General features: G+C 45.0%; 1 protein-coding gene across 1 annotated transcript; it reads right to left on the reverse strand.

Annotated features, from left to right (window-relative positions):
• Window positions 1–189: 189 nt before the first annotated feature.
• On the reverse strand, window positions 190–20,684 carry LOC106588326 (GON-4-like protein). The gene is made up of 29 exons (XM_045709475.1): window positions 20,361–20,684; window positions 19,406–19,689; window positions 19,173–19,274; window positions 18,731–18,936; window positions 18,449–18,523; window positions 18,298–18,348; window positions 18,148–18,198; window positions 17,689–17,784; window positions 17,280–17,396; window positions 17,045–17,112; window positions 16,916–17,012; window positions 16,159–16,357; window positions 14,782–14,883; window positions 14,616–14,656; window positions 14,413–14,525; window positions 13,498–13,708; window positions 10,956–11,042; window positions 10,632–10,809; window positions 10,292–10,442; window positions 9,904–10,054; window positions 7,869–7,985; window positions 6,355–7,602; window positions 6,150–6,234; window positions 3,993–4,174; window positions 2,645–2,842; window positions 2,337–2,480; window positions 1,814–2,142; window positions 1,565–1,667; window positions 190–1,288 (listed from the first exon to the last, which is right to left on the reverse strand). Exons 2-29 carry the CDS (start codon window positions 19,674–19,676, stop codon window positions 1,166–1,168), a joined length of 4,896 nt encoding a protein of 1,631 aa, XP_045565431.1. The 5' UTR covers window positions 19,677–19,689; window positions 20,361–20,684; the 3' UTR covers window positions 190–1,165.
• Between the last annotated feature and the right edge of the window lie 281 nt (window positions 20,685–20,965).

Consider the following 20,965-nt stretch of genomic DNA (forward strand, 5'->3'; position numbering starts at 1 on the left):
GACCTTGTCATTGGTCGAGGAGGACATACATTGATGCGATGTAAGTAGTACATCGGTCCACTTTGATGTCAATCATAGTGCAACCAAGGTCCATATCATCACACATGACCAAATGACAGGCTTCATACAGTACAGAACACCTGTCCCAAATATATACGCCATCAATTAACAGACATCAAATACTATAAGTAAGAATCCCATTCATGTTTTATTTTAACACAACAATAAACTGGAAGGCACCACTGTTTTATTCTGTAAAACAAATGTGTACATTTAATTCAAATATACACAATTGCCCACCCACTCAAGACCAGTAGATTCATTACAAAACACAATGGCAAACTGTACAATTGGAAACAGGGCTGCCCTAGCCATTTGGGGGCCCTAGGCAAGACTAATTTACCAATCTAAAAATGGTTAGCTGACATAGCAAATTTAGTGACTGTCAGTAACTGATGAGAAAAACTGCTGGTGCACAAGCAAATTTCGAAATTGCACCTTGTGTATTCTACTATTCCAACTCAACAGTAAGTTGTGAGTAACAGTAAGTTGAGATCCCAAGGCGACCGACTATGTCGCTTAGGCATGGCGCCTGACCTGGTTGTTGGAAATCAATTACCCGTTTTCCCCTTTAACAACATATTTCATATATATTTCAGCTGATCATTTCAACATGATTGTGCTACTGTATATATGTCCGTTTTCATTGAAATCCCCTGAACAGCAAACTAAATATTATGCGGAGCCACGACCAATTTTACACATTCTGCAATCCATCTCTTTTATACAATCAAGACAATTGTACTTCACAGTTGCTGCACCTCCTCCCACCTACATGGTTCATTGCACCAGGAACCTCATGTGGCCTGCACATGGCACATAATAGTAAAAAATCCTCTCATTAGTGGACCCATATAGCGCCATCAAAGGGAGACATGTCTTTGCAGTCCCCTATAATGTTGAGTCAGAGATTCTTATACAGTCCCAGCCAAGTATTCAGAGATTGTTAAATCAAGTGCTCCTCCTTTTCTGTAGCTTGGACTGCTCTCAGGTCAGTCCAGCTGACTGTTATAACAGTACTCTTCCCCTGGGCCACGCTCAGTATATGTCCATTTGAATGTTCCACGTTTTCCCCGCTGATCGCAGCCCTGGTGTTGGGTCCGGTTCAGTCCAGTTCTGGCTCCCTGCTGCTGGTTGGCTGCTCTGTGTCACTAGCGTCCTCATCGGAGCAGACCCGTTGCGTGGAGAAACGGAACAGGCGCATGAGGTCCTGGAAACGGGCGCAAACCTAGAGGAGACATGTTTAGGGAAGTTACAGTAAAGGGATAAAAGGGTAAAATGGCCACCTCCTCAAAGGAAACATCTTAAATCAAACACAGACCCAATTCCATTTTAGTATCCATTGGTCTAGCTGCTGGCCCTTCACAGATCTAAATAGGAAGTAACATGGTTATGGTTCTACCCAAACTAGCAGTTTCCTTCACATTGCTATCCTGTTCTTTCAGCCCCATAGTGGGGCTATGGGAAGTGGTAAGGTGTAGAAGTGGGTGTGGTTCTCTCTCACCTCATTGGCTGTCTTGTTGTCAAGTTGGGTGGAGACGGTCTGAAAGGTGCTTTTATTAGCTCCCTTCTGTTGGCAGGCGGTCAAGATGGCACGGTCCGCCTCCCTGTTAAATAATAACAATAATGAAACAAGATTGAATACAATTATTTCAATTGCGAAGCATCTATTTGACAATACACCAGAATGGTAGAATACACTTTGCATCCCACTCCTTAAATGAGTATACAACAGGAGGACAATGGATCTAACCTGGTCCAGAGGATGACTTTCTCTCCACTGGGTGTAAGCGAGATGTTTTTGGCACAGACTGGGCGGTTAGAGCGATCCCCTTCTTTCTCCTCATCCGCTTCATCCTCCCTTACTCGATTGGCTTTTGGGGTTTTAGGACCTTGGCATCTCTTGGCATTTGCTGCTGATGACCTCTGGGAAGTGGAGTTTGTGTTGGTCACACCACCACAGCCTCTGTTCTCAGTCTGACACTGTAGCGAGGGCCGTATGTGGAGCTCGTTGAAAAACCCCCAGAATTCCCCCTGCAGGTGGGTGTGACCTTGGAGAAGGGTGGCCATCTGAGCTTTCATCTGAAAGATAAAGAGACATCTAATGTCCTAATAAACTACCTCTCGAATCTGATGAATAAATTGACCCTCCTCCACTATGATATTTCACTCCCATCTGCTTCGCTAGCTTTGATATTACGCTATATTGCCGTTTTCCAAGTTAAAAAGTAGAACATTCTGCTCATGTGAAATCAATGTAGCACTCCCAAGCACACCTCCTTGATGCCAGCAGGGCTGAGAGTAGGGCCTCCTTGAAGGACGCTCACTATCTTGTAGTAGCGCGAGGAGGTTTCCCCGAAGCTCAGCTCCAGCTGTCGCAGGAAGCGCCGGCTCCGCTCAAATGCCTGCTGTTCTGCGAGCTACGGCAGGTGGAGGAGGAACATTAACACTGACCACTGGCTGTCACACACAAATAACAGACCAGTGGGCTTTAGTTTTGATGAAATCACACACACACACACACACACGACAAGTTTCAAAGTGTGTATTTACAAAGTGAATAGAAGGCCAAGCCAGCACATACCAGTCCACACTCCTGGGCTTGTTCGAGATGGAGGAAGGCAGCAAAGTCTCGGAGCAGCTCCGGCCACTCATTCAGAACAGGCTTTAGCCTGGTGAAGAGTTCCACAGAGGTGTACTCATCTCCGTCCTGCTCAAACTCATAGAGTACCTCCAGAAAGTCCTCCACACGCCCCGGCACCTCCTGCAGGGCATGGCACACCTGGTCATAAAGAGCAAGAGAGTTATATTTGCAGTAGGATTAAGGATTTCTTAAGCTCTTAGCTGTTATGTCCCCTATATAGGGGATTTTGGGCGGTTCTGGACTGGTTCCGACTGACATTCTGGTGTACAAAGCGCTCTGTGACTGTCGTAAGGTCCTGTTCCTTCTAGTGCCAGAAACCCCCATCTGTCTGCTCTGTGCTACCACTCTCTCAGCGGCGCTGACTTGAAGTGTCAGGTTTTAGACCCCACATTTGCATAAGGAGTGATTTTCTGGCCTATCCAGACAAATAATCGATTTGCTCTTCCTCTGAGTGACTGAGCCCAGCCTGGGAGACGGTATACGAAAGGGGACAGTCTAGCGAATACAACAGTTGAGGTTTCATCTCACTGTGATATTCTCAGTCAGATGGACAGCTCTCAACCGGAAAAGACTACATTTCATAGAATTTAAACAAGACCACTTTCTCTTGGTCACAGATGGCCGAAATCAATTCCTGCTTAAAGCCGCAGTTGTAACAAACCTGCACACATTTGAATGGCGTCTGCGCCGCTCAGTGGACGTTTAGGAGAAAGGTCTCTCGTCAGTTATATGAACTTGTGCCAATATTGTACTGTCACTAAGTGTGATCACATTTATTTTACTGTTCTAAAGGTGAAATCTTATAGTAAGTCGTTTATAATTTGATTGTTTCTATATTTAGAAATCATTATGAAAAATCTGATATTAGTACTATGTACTTGCGTCCTCAAAGTGAGTACACCTCAGCAATTCATAACTATTTTTACCAGAAAGGTGAGTTCCAGACCTTTCTGAAACTACGCAACAGTTGTTAATGGCCGTCTCGTGAAAAATAATCACGTTTGGGTATGTCTATTTAGGCAGAAATCTAAATGGTGTTGATGAGAGGGTGGTTATAACTGTAAACAGTGCAACAACGTATTGCATGTGATACACTGCATGCAATCGCAAGCTGCCTTATTCCGATGTAGTATCGAATTGAATGCCACCCCAGTCTATTTCAAATTATTATTTTGGCCAACTTTGCTCAATGCTAGGGGTGTTAATCAGACAGAAAAAGCCTTTGCAGCCTTTTAAGCGCTTTGGGTGCGAGAAATTAGCTTTATAAATAAAATTAATTATTATTTACCCTGTTGAGATAATTCTGAGCGAAGGCTATTTCCTTCTTCTCCCTCAGGGGGTCGCTGTCGAGTACGTCGTCATCGCCGTAGAGGATTGGTGGGCTTTTGGACATGCCCTCGCTGGCAACTTCTCCAGTGTGATGCTGCTCGTGCTTTGAGCTGGGAGGGTTGGGGGTGCTACTACAGCAGCCTGGGAAGGACAAATCAAACCCAGCAGGTGTGGTTAGATGGGAGAACAGCAAGAGGACTCCCTAATTCCAAACAGACCCCTAGGACTTTGTAGAAATCTGATAGCATTGATATACACTGCTCAAAAAAATAAAGGGAACACTTAAACAACACAATGTAACTCCAAGTCAATCACACTTCTGTGAAATCAAACTGTCCACTTAGGAAGCAACACTGATTGACAATAAATTTCACATGCCGTTGTGCAAATGGAATAGACAACAGGTGGAAATTATAGGCAATTAGCACGACACCCCCAATAAAGGAGTGGTTCTGCAGGTGGGGACCACAGACCACTTCTCAGTTCCTATGCTTCCTGGCTGATGTTTTGGTCACTTTTGAATGCTGGCGGTGCTTTCACTTTAGTGGTAGCATGAGACGGAGTCTACAACCCACACAAGTGGCTCAGGTAGTGCAGCTCATCCAGGATGGCACATCAATGCAAGCTGTGGCAAGAAGGTTTACTGTGTCTGTCAGCGTAGTGTCCAGAGCATGGATGCGCTACCAGGAGACAGGCCAGTACATCAGGAGACGTGGAGGAGGCCGTAGGAGGGCAACAACCCAGCAGCAGGACTGCTACCTCTGCCTTTGTGCAAGGAGGAGCAGGAGGAGCACTGCCATAGCCCTGCAAAATGACCTCCAGCAGGCCACAAATGTGCATGTGTCTGCTCAAACGGTCAGAAACAGACTCCATGAGGGTGGTATGAGGGCCCGACGTCCACAGGTGGGGGTTGTGCTTACAGCCCAACACCGTGCAGGACGTTTGGCATTTGCCAGAGAACACCAGGATTGGCAAATTCGCCACTGGCGCCCTGTGCTCTTCACAGATGAAAGCAGGTTCACACTGAGCACATGTGACAGACGTGACAGAGTCTGGAGACACCGTGGAGAACGTTCTGCTGCCTGCAACATCCTCCAGCATGACCGGTTTGGCGGTGTGTCAGTCATGGTGTGGGGTGGCATTTCTTTGGGGGGCCGCACAGCCCTCCATGTGCTCGCCAGAGGTAGCCTGACTGCCATTAGGTACCGAGATGAGATCCTCAGACCCCTTGTGAGACCATATGCTGGTGCGGTTGGCCCTGGGTTCCTCCTAATGCAAGACAATGCTAGACCTCATGTGGCTGGAGTGTGTCAGCACTTCCTGCGAGAGGAAGGCATTGATGCTATGGACTGGCCCGCCCGTTCCCCAGACCTGAATCCAATTGAGCACATCTGGGACATCATGTCTCGCTCCATCCACCAACGCCACGTTGCACCACAGACTGTCCAGGAGTTGGCGGATGCTTTAGTCCAGGTCTGGGAGGAGATCCCTCAGGAGACCATCCGCCACCTCATCAGGAGCATGCCCAGGCGTTGTAGGGAGGTCATACAGGCACATGGAGGCCACACACACTACGGAGCCTCATTTTGACTTGTTTTAAGGACATTACATCAAAGTTGGATCAGCCTGTAGTGTGGTTTTCCACTTTAATTTTGAGTGTGACTCCAAATCCAGACCTCCATGGGTTGATAAATTGGATTTCCATTGATTATTTTTGTGTGATTTTGTTGTCAGCACATTCAACTATGTAAAGAAAAAAGTATTTAATAAGATTTTTTCTTTCATTCAGATCTAGGATGTGTTGATTAAGTGTTCCCTTTATTTTTTTGAGCAGTATATTTCATAAACCTATTCAATTCTATGTGAAGTGTTCCCCCCATACACATTTAGCAGCGGCTGCTACTGCAAATTGTGGCCTACACTGCAAAAAATAAAAACAAGTTTTATTTATAATGGAGACATATAGATATGCCCCAGGAAGACCGCATGCGCTGCCCTGCGCAGGAACCCCCCCCCTCCTGCTAACTTTGCAACCGCTGCTGTAAATAATCCTAGTGGAAAAACAGTGCGTGTCCCCCTACATGTTGTGGTTTTTAAAGATTGGCGGGACGCTAACCTGAGGGTGTGCCTGATCGTTCGCCTTCTTCCGAGTCCTCTGACCTCCCCCCTGACGCCAGCCGTGACAGTTTCTCCATCGTCTCCTACAAGGAAAGATAACACACAAACCAAAACTATGAGGCGTGTGATATACGTGTACAGAACTTGGTAAATACAATTTATTAATATGTTGTAATATCAACGTGTCGCATGATCTCACTCACTTGCAGCTCTGGCACAGACAATGTGGACACCTCGGAGGCTGGTGACACCGCTTCCTCTACCTCCCGATGTCTGTCTCCCCTCCCCTCGTCACCCTCTCTCCCTCCGTCCCCCATGCCCGACGGCCTGGGTGATAGGGTCAGCGTTATCGCCTGCACCTCCATGGAGTCAATGCAGTCAACGCTCCTCGGGGGACCGGCCGAGGACTCAGACAGGGCCAGGAGGGTCATTCCAAAATCATCCCCATCCTCCTCTTCCCTGCCACAGTCCTCTTTCTCTTCATCTCCCCCCTCTTCCTCCATTACAACTGTGACACAGTCGTCTGGGGTCAGAGCCTGGTCCAGGGCAGGGGGTTCCGGGGAGGCTGAAGGCTGGGGCTGACCCTCACTCTTCAGGCTGCTTTTGAGTTCCTTCGTCACCCGCCGGCTGGTCCTGGAGGATTTGTCCTTGAATTGTTCGATAGGAATCGTAGTAGAGACAGAGGTTTGGGTTTCGGTACTAGAGGAGGCTGTTCTACTATTCATATGAGAAAACCAAAGGAGGTTTGCTCCACTGTTAGGTGTCACGGTATTCAGGTTTGTTTGTGGAGGGTTCTTGTTGTTGGGTGGAGGAGCTGGCAGCAGCCTGGGCAGCCTGCGGAGGTTGGCGAGCGTGCTGAACTTCCCAGCAACCAGGTCTTTGGCCAATGGAGCGGAATGGGACAATCGGGAGGCCAATACCCTGGCGGAATGAGCGGGACAAAGGACAGCTGCAGCCACTGGGGCAGGCAAATTGAGAATGACTTGCAGGGGCTTCTGGGAAGGTTTGGGTTGAGGCCTGAGGGGATGTTTCAGATGAGGCTTGGTGGGATGCTGAAGAGAAGGAGGTTTGGATGTTGCAGGGTGGATGGGTTGCAGTTCGTGGTGGGTCATGCCCTGCTGAATCACAGCACCCGTCTGCAAATTATTTTCTGAGCGTGTAGTTCCACTTTTCAGACTGTGGGTGGCACTGTGCGATACAGCAAGGGACAGCGAGAGGTCACAGTCTGGTGGAGGGTGACAGCGCCTGAAGCCGCAGCGCTGGAATGAAAGGCTGTCGGGGAGTTGGGGCGGGTAGCGAGTCGCGGGTGGGAAGCTGTAGTCCAAGGTTCTGGAAGAACTGAAGAGAAGCGTGTTGAGTGGGGCTTTCTTTGATTGACAGGCCGACATGGTTTCCGCATCTGGCGAGCTGTTGAGATCTTCGATTGCCTCGTAGATATAAGGCAAACTTCTCTGTAGCAATTGAACAAGTATTTAAATCAATATTAACTATTTAGTTATCCAAATATCCAAACAAAGTTGACTTATCTTAACTGATACAAACAAACTTTCAGTCTGAAACAACCTTTATTGTTAGAAGACAATAAGTGTTTGCAATACGGTGGAAGCTCCCCTAGGAAAATTGGAATGCTAAGTAGCCAACAATATAGTTTCTAACTATCCTAGTTGTTGATTTGTGATTGGGATCAGGCAGTAGTATTCTAAGTGTTGGTTGGTACCCCCAGCCATCCGGGCATGGCTCTCTCGTCTCTCTCCACTGAGGGGCGCAGGTCACCCGGGTTCACTCGTTCACAGGCTACTGGCATGGGCTGGACCACCTTCTGGAGCCGGTAGGCCTGAAAAAGACGTAGGGAGAGGCACTTTTTGAGGCCCATTCGTTCTTATTGTTTATGGTCATCGCTAACATTTAGTTGAGTATTAGTTAATGTATGTGGATACAGTGGCAAGAGAAAGTATGTGAACCCTTTGGAATTACCTGGATTTCTGCATAAATTGGTCATCAAATTTTAAGTCACAACAATAGACAAAACACAGTGTGCTTAAACTACCAATACACAAATTATTGTATTTTTCTTGTCTCTATTGAATACATCATTTAAACATTCACAGTGTAGGTTGGGAAAAGTATGTGAACCCCTAGGCTAATGACTTCTCCTAAAGCTAATTGGAGTCAGGAGTCAACTAACCTGTGGTCCAGTCAATGAGATGAGATTGGAGATGTTGGTTAGAGCTGCCCTGCCCTATAAACACACTAAACATTTGAGTTTGCTATTCACAAGAAGCATTGCCTGATGTGAACCATGCCTCGAACAAAAGGTATCTCAGAAGACTAAGAATTGTTGACTTGCATAAAGCTGGAAAGGGTTACAAAATGATCTCTAAAAGCCTTGATGTTCATCAGTCCATGGTAAGACAAATTGTCTACAAATGGAGAAAGTTCAGAACTGTTGCTACTCTCCCTAGGAGTGGCTGTCCTGCAAAGATGACCGCAAGAGCACAGCACAGAACGCTCAATGAGGTTAAGAAGAATCCTAGAGTGTGAGCTAAAGACTTACAGAAATCTCTGGAACATGCTAGCATCTCTGCTGACGAGTCCACAATACGTAAAACACTAAACAAGAATGGTGTTCATTGGAGGACACCCCGGAAGAAGCCACTGCTGTCCAAAAAAAACATTGCTACACGTCTGAAGTTCGCAAAAGAGCACCTGGATGTTCCACAGCGCTACCGTCAAAATATTCTGTGGACAGATGAAACTACAGTTGAGTTGTTTGGAAGGAACATACAACACTATGTGTGGAGAAAAAAAGGCACAGCACACCAACATAAAAACCTCATCCCAACTGTAAAGTATGGTGGAGGGAGCATCAGGGTTTGGTGCTGCTTTGCTGCCTCAGGGCTTGGACAGCTTGCTATCATCGACGGAAAAATGAATTCCCATGTTTATCAAGACATTTTGCAGGAGAATGTAAGGCTATCTGTCCGCCAATTGAAGCTCAACAGAAGTTGGGTGATGCAACAGGACAACGCCGCAAAACACAGAAGTAAATCAACAACAGAATGGCTTCAACAGAAGAAAATACGCCTTCTGGAGTGGCCCAGTCAGAGTCCTGACCTCAACCCGGTTGAGATGCTGTGGCATGACCTCAAGAGAGCAGTTCACACCAGACATCCAAAGAATATTGCTGAACTAAAACAGTTTTGTAAAGAGGAATGGTCCAAAATTCCTCCTGACCATTGTGCAGGTCTGATCCGCAACTACAAAAAACATTTGGTTCAGGTTATTGCTGTCAAAGGAGGGCCAACCAGTTATTTTTATTTAACTATTAAATCCAAGGGTTCACATACTTTTTCCACCCTGCACTGTGAATTTTTACATGGTGTGTTCAACAAAGACATGAAAAAGTATAATTGTTCGTGTGTTATAAGTTTAAGCAGACTGTGTTTGTCTATTGTTGTGACCTAGCTGAAGATCAGATTACATTTTATGACCAATTTATGCAGAAATCCAAGTAATTCCAAAAGATTTGCATACTTTTTCTTGCCACTATGTCTACGTGAAGAAATCTAGAGTGTAGATTATAATCTCTCCTGGCCTATAAAACAGGTCCAAGTTAATTAAAGAAACTAGCAAACTAACTAACTAGAAACAAGTCATTTAGAAAAATGTATGTGCACTATCCCAAACGATAAATAGTCCCACTAACACTTACTTTAGTAATACTGTATAGAATTTGTAGATCCAGGTTCTACCTTGATGACGTTGTTGGCATGGGTGGGTTTACACTTCTCCAAAATGTGGTCACGGAGCTGAGACACCTTCTTGGCGCGGAGCAGGTAGTGACACAGCAGCTCCTTGGGCTGGAGGGTCTCCCCCAGGTTCCTCAGGCCCAGGACGATCAGGCTGGAAAAACAAAATGGCGAAGAGCAAAAAAACTCAGCCTAAGGACTTAGTTTATTTCTCAGTGAGTTGTTGACACAAAAAGCATACAGAAATCAAATTAATTTAGATTCCAAGTTTACGTACTACGGAAACAAATTGGTTTAGGACGGTGTGCATTTAACAGAGCATATACAGTGTAATATGGGCATTCTAGGAGGGTATAACGTATAGTCATGATATTTAATAGGTTATTCTTACCAGTCCTCTCCTGCGGTGAACATGCTGACGGAGCGGGCAGAGTGCAGGGCTGGGTCCAGGCTGACGTGGGGCAGTAGCTCGGGGTACAGGAAAACCGGCCGCGTGGCAAACAGCCATGCCAGCTGGGGGGGCATCGACGGATGCTTCCGGACTGGTAACACACAACGAACCAGTTAGTGTGAGAAAGATTAAACAAACATGAATTAGGCCCAACATCCTAAGTGAGTCCAAATATTTTCAATTGAGACGGGTATGTTGTAATGAAACGGAGTATATGTTTATCAGAAGTTGTCTTTACCTCATCAATTTGACTATCGTCATAGCTCTCGCGCACGCTTACCTCTCCTGCTTGTTCGTGGCTCGTTAGGGGCTTCTTGGTAAGGGATTGGGGACAGTGAGAGCTCCTCTAGTAGTGACAGTGCCCCCTGTAGGTTACAGGCTTTGAACACACTGGTGAAGCCTGGCTCCACTTGGCCCCGGGTCAACTCCCCACGCTGGGCAAACATCTGTAACTCCATCTGAGGAAGAGGTAGGGAAGGAGCACATTAACTATATATATTTTGAGAGAGAGAGAGAGATGAAAAGGGAGGGAGATATGGTGGGAGTATCAGAGAGAGAATGAGAGTATGTTTTTAGTGTGTTTGTCAGTATGTTTCTCTCTGACCAGGAACTGCTTGGTGGTGGCAGCTTCGCTCTGCAGTGTAGCCACCGGGCTGGTCAACATTTGGACCTGGGTTAAGAGCTGGACGTGCTGCAGACAGAGGAAAATACAGTCATTACTGACCAAGAAACAAACAAAGGTCATCTTCATTGTGAACCCAGGATTGACCAGGATTTTACGACCTAGGTTGATTTAGATATTTTTGTTGTTGTTTTAACAGGTTTATCTCAATGAAATAAAAGATCAATACCAAATATACAGTTCAAGTCAGAAGTTTACATACACCTTAGCCAAATACATTTAAACTCAGTTTTCCCAATTCCTGACAGTTAATCCTAGTAAAAATCCCCCGTCTTAGGTCAGTTAGGATCACCACTTTATTTTAAGAATGTGAAATGTCAGAATAATAGTAGAGAGAATGATTTATTTCAGCTTTTATTTCTTTCATCACATTCCCAGTGGGTCACAAGTTTACATACACTCAGTTAGTACTTGGTAGCATTGCCTTTATATTGTTTAACTTGGGTCAAACGTTTCAGGTAGCCTTCCACAAGCTTCCCACAATAAGTTGGGTGAATTTTGGCACATTCCTCCTGACAGAGCTATTATATATTCCCCTGTAGCTCAGTTGGTAGAGCATGGCGCTTGCAACGCCAGGTTTGTGGGTTCGATTCACATGGGGGGGCCAGTATTTAAAAATGTAATAAAATGTATGCACTCTACTGTAAGTCGCTCTGGATAAGAGTGTCTGCTAAATGACTAAAATGTAAATGTAGAGCTGGTGTAACTGAGTTAGGTTTCTAGGCCTCCTTGCTCGCACACACTTTTTCAGTTCTGCCCACAAATTTTCTATAGGATTGAGATCGAGGCTTTGTAATGGCCACTCCAATACCTTGACTTTGTTGTCCTTAAGCCATTTTACCACAACTTTGGAAGTATGCCTGGGGTCATTGTCCATTTGGAAGAGCCATTTTCAACCAAGCTTTAACTTCCTGACTGATGTCTTGAGATTTTGCTTCAATATATCCACATAATTTTCTTTCCTCATGAAGCCATCTATTTTATGAAGTGCACCAGTCTCTCCTGCGGCAAAGCACCCCCACAACATGATGCTGCCACCCCCATGCTTCACGGTTGGGATGGTGTTCTTCTGCTTGCAAGCCTCCCCCCTTTTCCTCCAAACATAACGATGGTCATTATGGCCAAACAGTTCTATTTTTGTTTAATCAGATCAGAGGACATTTTTCCAAAAAGTACAATCTTTGTCCCCATGTGCAGTTGCAAACCATAGTCTGGCTTTTTTTAATGGCAATTTTGGAGCAGTGGCTTCTTCCTTCCTGTGCGGCCTTTCAGGTTATGTCGATATAGGACTCATTTTACTGTGGATATAGATACTTTTGTACCTGTTTCCTCCAGCATCTTCACAAGGTCCTTTGCTGTTGTTCTGGGATTGATTTGCACTTTTCGCACCAAAGTACGTCCATCTCTAGGACATAGAACGCATCTCCTTCCTGAGCGGTGTGACGGCTGCGTGGTCCCATGGTGTTTATACTTGCATACTATTGTTTGTACAGACGAACGTGGTACCCTCAGGCATTTGGAAATTGATTCCAAGGATGAACCAGACTTGTGGAGGTCTACAATTTTTTTTCTGAGGTCTTGGCTGATTTCTTTTGATTTTCCCATGTTGTCAAGCAAAGAGGCACTGAGTTTGAAGGTAGGCCTTGAAATACATCCACAGGTACACCTCCAATTGACTCAAATGATGTCAATTAGCCTATCAGAATCTTCTAAAGCCAAGACATCATTTTCTGGAATTTTCCAAGCTGTTTAAAAGGCACAGTCAATTTAGTGTATGTAAACTTCTGACCCACTGGAATTGTGATACAGTGAATTATAAGTGAAATAATCTGTCTGTAAACAATTGTTGGAAAAATTACACGTGTCATGCACAAAGTAGATGTCCTAACCGACTTGCCAAAACTATAGTTTGTTAACAAGAAATTTGTGGAGTGGTTGAAAAACGAGTTTTAATGACTCCAACCTAAGTGTATGTAAACTTCCGATTTCAACTGTAACAACGCAGGGTTCAGGTCAATTCCAATTTAATTAGAAATTGCAATTCAATTCACTCATGAAGTGGAGAATTTGCATTGAATTCAATTGGAATTTAGAATTTAAATATTTGTAAATGTCCCAGTTAATGGAATTAATGCACTTAGTATAAAACAATTGACTGCAGTATTTGTTTTTAATTATTTCAACATGTATTCCTATATTTCCAAGTATAGCTAGGCTGTCTAAACAGTGACATGATCAGCCCGAAAGCCTGAGGGAATTTAATTCGTATTTGTGGAATTGTTTGGCATAATATTTAATTGGGAATAGAATTCTTGGAATTTTCCTAACATTGGAATTGAGAGGAATTGAATAATCTCTGAATTCAAAGACTGACCTGGAATTTGAATTGAATTAAATAAATTTACAGGGACAGGGAATTTAATTTTGTGGAATTAACCCCAACACAAAGACAAGGACCACAGACCTGCTGGACTTGCTGCTGGAGCTGGAGTCTCTGGCAGTGGGAGAGGGTGGGGGTGAATGGAGGTGGGGGCTCACGGGGCTTGGTGACGAGGGCCCTGGGGGCCAACAGGCCCTGGCTCTCCAGCAGGGCCCGGTGATGCCGGATGGCGGCCAGCTGCTCCTTCACCGTACGGTAGCGCCCTGCTGTCACCTCCGCCATGGGGTCCCCCAATCTAGAGATCATAGGTCAAACTGGGTCAGCTATACAGCGGTCAAATCAGAAGAGGTTGAAAGTTGTCACTCAGAGGTATGAAGGTTGTGATTGGAGATTGAAAAAATGTCACTGGGTGGGCGAGTCGAAGGTATAGAGGTTGGTGGGCGAGTCGAAGGTATAGAGGTTGGTGGGCGAGTCGAAGGTATAGAGGTTGGTGGGCGAGTCGAAGGTATAGAGGTTGGTGGGCGAGTCGAAGGTATAGAGGTTGGTGGGCGAGTCGAAGGTATAGAGGTTGGTGGGCGAGTCGAAGGTATAGAGGTTGGTGGGCGAGTCGAAGGTATAGAGGTTGGTGGGCGAGTCGAAGGTATAGAGGTTGGTGGGCAAGTCGAAGGTATAGAGGTTGGTGGGCGAGTTGAAGGTTGAGATTAGAGGTTGACATTAATATTCAGAATTACATTTTGAACTGACTATGAATTCGTTATTCACTGTGTATTTATTCCTCGTGTCACTATTTCTGTTGTATTTTTAACTCTGCATTGTTATAAAATGACCCGTAAGTCAGCATTTTTATTGTTAGTCTACACAGTTAAAAATTAGATTTGAGAAATGGAATTCAATTGACCCCAAAACCTCCTGCAGCAGAGTGTACTTGTGAAGATGACACCGTAACAAAACAGCAGAACAGTGTGTATATGACGTGCATAAATGTGCGGGTATACTAACGGGATATCTGGCGGGGTACTGAAGGTGGGCTTCCCCAGGGCAGGTGCCTCTTCCTCCCTCTCTTCCTCGTGTCCTTCCTCATCTTGCTCCTGAGCAGTGAGCTCATCCTGGAACTGGAGCACACAGAGAAAGATAAATACACATAGACAACCACACAACAAAAGAAAGAGACTAAAGAAACAACATAACACACAGTCTCTTACGGTCTCAAACAACTCCTCCATCAACTGGTTCACTTCCTTTTCTGAAAAAGAATTACGAAGAACGGGAGATGAGGGTCAGCGCCCGACATAGTCACAGCCTAGATGAGCTGACTCCATCTCTTGGCTGCTAGGCAGCCCCGTCCCTAGGGTCCCCATGGTAACTCACTGGGGATGCGGACGGCTCGGTCGTTACGGTAATCCTCCACGTCGGGTTCGTCGATCTCCGCCAGGAAGTTATACTCGGGGTCGTCATCATCGTCGCCTTCCTCTGAAAAGAGTAAGAGAAAGGACATTTGAGAAAGGGGAACAGAGTGCAAGAGTGAGTAAGTCAGAGAGTAGTAGCACTATCCATTATATAGATCAGAGATGGGAAACTCCAGTCCTCGTTTGTCTGATTGGTGTCAATTTTCTCTCAGCCCTGTAGCTAACACAACTGATTAAACTAATTGCATTCTAAACTAAAGACCATGGTAAGTTAATTATTGGTGTCAGGAGTGTTAGCAGGGGCAAAAGTATGTCACCAATCAGGCCCCTGAGGACTGTTGCCCATCCCTGATAGGAGACTGCAATTGGCATGCAGACTGCGGGTATGTCAACCAGAGCTGTTGCCAGAGATTTGAATGTTCATTTCTCTACCATATGCCGGCTTCAACGTCAACCGCAGGCCACGTGTAACCATGCCAGACCAGGACAACATCCGGCTTCTCCCCCTGCGGGATCATCTGAGACGGGGTGCTGAGGAGTATGTCTGTAATAATGCCTTTTTGTGGGGAAAAACTCATTCTGATTGGCTGGACCTGGCTTCACCCCTGCCCAGTCATGTGAAATTCATAGATTAGGGCCTAATTTATTTATTTCAATTGACTGATTTCCTTCTATGAACTGTAACTCCGTAAAATCATGTTGCATTTATACTTTTGTTCAATATTTCAGCTTTTATTTTCAGCTAAGAATACATTCTTATTTACAATGACAGCCTACCAGGGAACAGTGGGTTAACCTTGTCCGCTCGGGGATTCGATCCAGCAACCTTTCGGTTACTGGCCCTACGCTCTAACCACTAGGCTATCTGCCGCCCCCAAGTTAACTTATTTGCTAATAGGTCTTCAGAATGAGGTTTATATTTTCAAAACACCCCGTTTACCCCACTTGTCCTTCTCATTACAGAACTGGCTGAAGAGCTCAAATTGGGAAGAAGTTCAATTTTATTTTCAGTGTTATGTTTAACTCATTAGGGGAGCAATGTAAAAAATAATAATTCTTAGGAATATTAATTTATTATTTTTGGACTTATAGGATAATGAGAATTTTGTGAAAATGTTGGTAAAACACATATGATAAAAAACTATAATAAATGATGAAATAGATAAGTACAGATCCTAATCTCAGTGATTCAAGAGGACATTTTGTGAAAAATGACACTTGAGAATTGTTTTTGGTTTTTGACAGCTTTGTGAGAATGTGCCATCTACACTGGCTGCCGAGGGTAGTTGCTTGGAGTGGATTTGGAATTGAGCAGCACACACACGCTCCACCCCCTCACCATCGTTGTACATGTCAGAGGTCATGATGCCCTGAAGCCAGTGGGTCCACTCGAGGTCCTCGGGGGCGGAGCCACACCCGTACATGTCAGGCGTGATGTCGGGGGCGCAGAGCTCTGCCTCCAGCTGGCCCATGGGGACGTCCCGGAGGGGCCTCTTGGAGCGAGTACGACACGCCATCAGACCGTCCGCCATGGGTGGCTGTGAGAGGGGGAGGGAGACAGAGGGTGGTGGAGGGAGAGGAATAGGGAGGAACAGACATAGGAAAGACAATATGGAGAGGTGGACGGGGTTGGGAGAGCGAAAGCAGGAGGTTACCAGATCAAATCATACCGTCAGAATTAGCAGAGAACCCACTCTGTAAATGTGATGTACTAGAGTATATTGTTCTAAGCAATATGTCTTACAATAATCAAAATCAATTAGAGTATTTGAGATATTAATAATTATAAATGTTGAATAAATGAATGTGACAATTCTTATTTCTGAATCTAGACATACTCCATATTTTAGAGCACAATATAAAGAGGATAATGACACCAAGAGTTTGTATGCATCATGTTCAGTTCACAAATCATAGGGTCTTACAGGAGGCATGTACAGTATAGGTCTAAAAAATAACCTAAAATTGTGATACAAATGTAAAAAAGCATGTGAAATATCATTCCTCCCAATTAAGTTTATATGTGAGAATTGCCAGAACAATCTGAGACAGTGCAAATATTTTCGTTCTATCATGGTGTGGAATCACCCTGGTACCTGGTAGGGCTCCAGGCAGACTGGACCGACGGCCAGCTCCTCCTCCACAGCATGGAGCTTCTCCAGGAAGCTGAAGTCTGGAAGGGCCCTGGTGGTAGAAGAACCCTGGGGGCCATGGGAGGAGGAAGGTTGGGGGGAGGGGGAGGGCCCATGGGGACCACCTCCACCGCCAGGTGTCTGGACCTGCTGCGTTGGACCTAAGAGGAAAGGAAATACATTGAAATGTATCTCACAAGAATAGAATAACAAGAGCATATTATGCTATTTACAAAAGGCAATATTCTGTATTTTATTAATTTTACATGAAAAAGAAAAATGTTGTTACAAATAAAAACATTTAAAATTGTATTTTAGAGTGTGTCACCTGCATGGGGCTGACGCTCCTGTCGTCGTCCCACTGTGTGTGTATTCCCCTGTGGAAGCCTCTTCTGATTCCTCTAGGAGACGAGGCCGTGCTCTCCATGTCACTCTCCTGAAATGTCTACAACACACACAAAGTTCAATACAGTTATTATATATATATATATATATATATATATATATATATAGAAACAACACATGTTCTATTTAAAGTGTTGAAATATACAATCATAATGTATCTATGGCATTCTAAAAGGTGATAAAGCTGAACCACTTTGTTTCGCTTATTTAACTACAACAATGACTCCGTAAGCATGATGAATGTCTTACAATGCATTAAAAAAAAATATATGTATTTTTTATTTCAGGCCACAAGCTCACAACAAGACACAGCCAAATCCTACGAATCTTACATCTTCCGCTGTCTCGTCCTCCTCCTCTTCATCGGGGCAGTACTCTTCATCAGAGGAGTCTTCCTCCGCTAGTTGAATGTCAACAAACTGTTGGGCCTGAAAATGGACAAGCACTTCAGCCTTTTCTAGTACGGTGCCATACTTTCCAGTTAGGTATTGAGTGTTTGATACTAAACTTTAACAGCATTAGCAGGACGATTGATTGTTTTTCATTGGTGGCGGCAGGTCGCCTAGCGGTTAAGAGCGTTGGGCCAGTAACCGAAAGGTCGCTGGGTTCGAAACCCCGAGAAGGCAAGGTGGAAAGATCTGCCGTTCTGTCCTTGAGCAAGGCAGTTAACCGACAACAACTGCTCCCCAGGCACCGATGACCTGGATGTCGGTTAAGGCAGCCCCCCGCACCTCTCTGATTGTGTTGGGTTAAATGGATTCAGTTGTGCAACTGACTAGGTATCCCCTTACCTTCTCTTTATTGACCTTTTTAATGGGTGAGATGTTCCAAGTGGGAATTACCTGAAATTACACAAAGATTCAATTACAAGAGGCTCAATAGCATAACATGGCACATCTAAATGTGTGCTAAAACGCACACACTAGAGGCAGTGAACTCACCACTCCTTTTTCTACCACTTCCTTGAATTTGGAACGTGTCATCTTGGGTTCCTAAGAGGTAGATGAGAAAGATGTTAAATGAAAGTGCACACAGAGACTTGAACGTGTCAAGTCTTCATTTGGACATGGAAATGCAATGGTTGACACTCACAAAGACAGGCACGGCCTCCGTCTCATTGATTGCGGCTTTCATCATGGCCACCACATGCTCGTTGGTGATCACTTCCTGTGGGTCAAAGGTCAAAAAGGTTTAAAACCAGGCTTACAATCAGTCTGTCTGTATTTGTCTGTCAGTATGTGAGGTTGTAGGCAAATTGTTTTTGTAGGAAATCAACGCTTCCACAGTCCACACTAGCTGCATAAGGAAATTCGGCATGGTTGCAGCTATGAGTTAGTGGTAGGGTCGTAGTGAGTGGTCCCTCTCTGCACTCACATGAATGATGTTGCGGACGTTGGCCGTGGTCAAGTTGTGTTGTCTGGACTTGTTCTCTAGTTCACGGTCCAGCTCCCTGTCAATCTCCACCTCTGGACTGGCCCCTCCCTGCTCTCCGCCCCCCACCTCTCCGTCCGCAGCTCTCTTCTTCCTCTTTACCCCTCCCTTCTTCCTGCTGCCCTTGTGTCCCCCGCCCTGCTTGTTATCTGACAGAGAAGGAGAGAGAGTCAATCAGTCTTGCCCTCATACAGTATGCTTTACTCATACTATAAAAGGAAAATGGTTAGCTGAGCAAACTTCAGGATCGATTGTGGATAAGGTCCTGCTCCAAGGTCATTTTGTGCACCGTTCCTTACCTTGTTCATGTTGTATACAAGATGTGAGTACTGTTTCAGGATTAGTTGCTAAGGGCGGGCAGTTAATAGATATAGGTTCTCCTCACCCATAGTGATGACCAGGTCTGTTTCCTCTTCTGTCTGAGGGGGGCACTGTGCAGGGCTGCAATGGCCTGCCTCCTCTTCATTCTCTACCTGACCTGGAGATCCTGCAAAGCCAAGAGCCTCACATATTTACCTATATCAATTGCTTAGGTAGGAGGCATAGATAAAACGTATCATTAAATGCTAAATGTGAGAACTACTCTCCTTTGCCCCAGTCTCCCTTTCCTCTACTTACCCTCAGCAACAAGAAGGTCTGAGCTGGGAACCTGGCCAATCAGGCCATGACTCTTGAACCTGGGAGACCGTCTCCATGGCGACGATGTCCCATGGATCTCCGGGCCTCTCTCCTTCGTGGAAATTGTAACGATGGCACTGGCCTCTGTTGTGAGTGGTGATGATGCATTGTAGGATGCTGGTGTTGTAGTAGACTGTAGTTTCCCTGTCCTAATAGACTTGGCAGGGCCGCCTTTGAGAGAGCTGGACTTGCGTTTGCGGACCAGACTCATCGTGTAGTACCATCTGTGAGATTGATTGAGAACAACCATGCAAAGAGTTTACGGTGGGCATGTATCAGTAGTCTAAAGTATCTCCCTATCCTTGTGTCCTCTAGACACTTTGATCAGCACTGGTCTGACAAGATGGGGGGGAAGCCATATGGCAGAATAGAATATCCTAAATCGTAAGTACAGATAATTAGATTTTACCTGTCCAGTTGTCAGCTCAGGTTGGTTTGGGGAGAGAAATGAGACACATACTATGTTTTGTACACATATGTGCACTACTATTAGCTAACGTTACTCCTACTAGTATTTGCTAACACTCAAAGCAAATGTCAATACTTATCTGCCCAGCTCCTTCTGTAAAGTACTTACGTTAGCTAGCTAGAGGTGGTATGTATGAACACGTTCGCATTCAGCTAGCTTCAGTTGACAAATGTTAACTCTTACTGAGTGAGTGGTGTTGGCCATGGCATCAATCAGTGGCAATGGCATCCTCATAGCGCCTGTTGTTGTGGTATGACGGCTAGCAACCTAAGCTAGCTAGCTAAGTAGCTAACAAACTGCCTTTGCTACTAGCCTAGAAATTCTTCTCAACAGAACAACATTTCAACAAACGAATTTCCCAAAGGGCGAATACTATTTTCAAATTAATTGATGAATAGGAGTTTACAAAACAACACATGATCTTACCCGCCACAACACCGCTAGCTCCATCAGCAGTAAACGCATAAAACTACAACTACATTTACATTTACGTCATTTAGCAGACGCTCTTATCCAGAACTAGCATTATGTTTCCGGGTGTAACACTTAGTTAATTCCTGTCAGAGATACTTTTGAGGAGATGGAAAACTCCATTGTGTACGTTGCCCATGCGACGTCAATGGACCACGCGGTGCATTCTGGGAATGATTATGTGACAAGGAGACCTCTCCTTCAAGGAGGGAATGGGAGTCTATTGGGCGCTAGCTCGAAAACCCAACATTAGCATGAATTTCGTCAACAAGAAGTACAACATTACAAATATTTTCCGAGATGTGAGATAATTAACTTGCTATATGTAATATTGTATAGCTTTGTAATCGAGGAAAATAGGCACTTTCTTGACTCATACCCTGAGAAGGAATAGAGCCCCACAGTGGAGGTGTCATAATACCCACAAACAGGGAAATGGTTCCAGATTTTTTTTCACCATTCAAATTTCCCATAGGGTTTTTTAGAAACACTTACAATATGGGCTGTGTTTTGTGTAGGCTTACCCTGCCGTGACGTTTTGATAACCATGTAAATCTCTC

The sequence above is a fragment of the Salmo salar genome, chromosome ssa27, assembly GCF_905237065.1.
Source record: "Salmo salar chromosome ssa27, Ssal_v3.1, whole genome shotgun sequence".
NCBI lineage: Eukaryota > Metazoa > Chordata > Actinopteri > Salmoniformes > Salmonidae > Salmo > Salmo salar.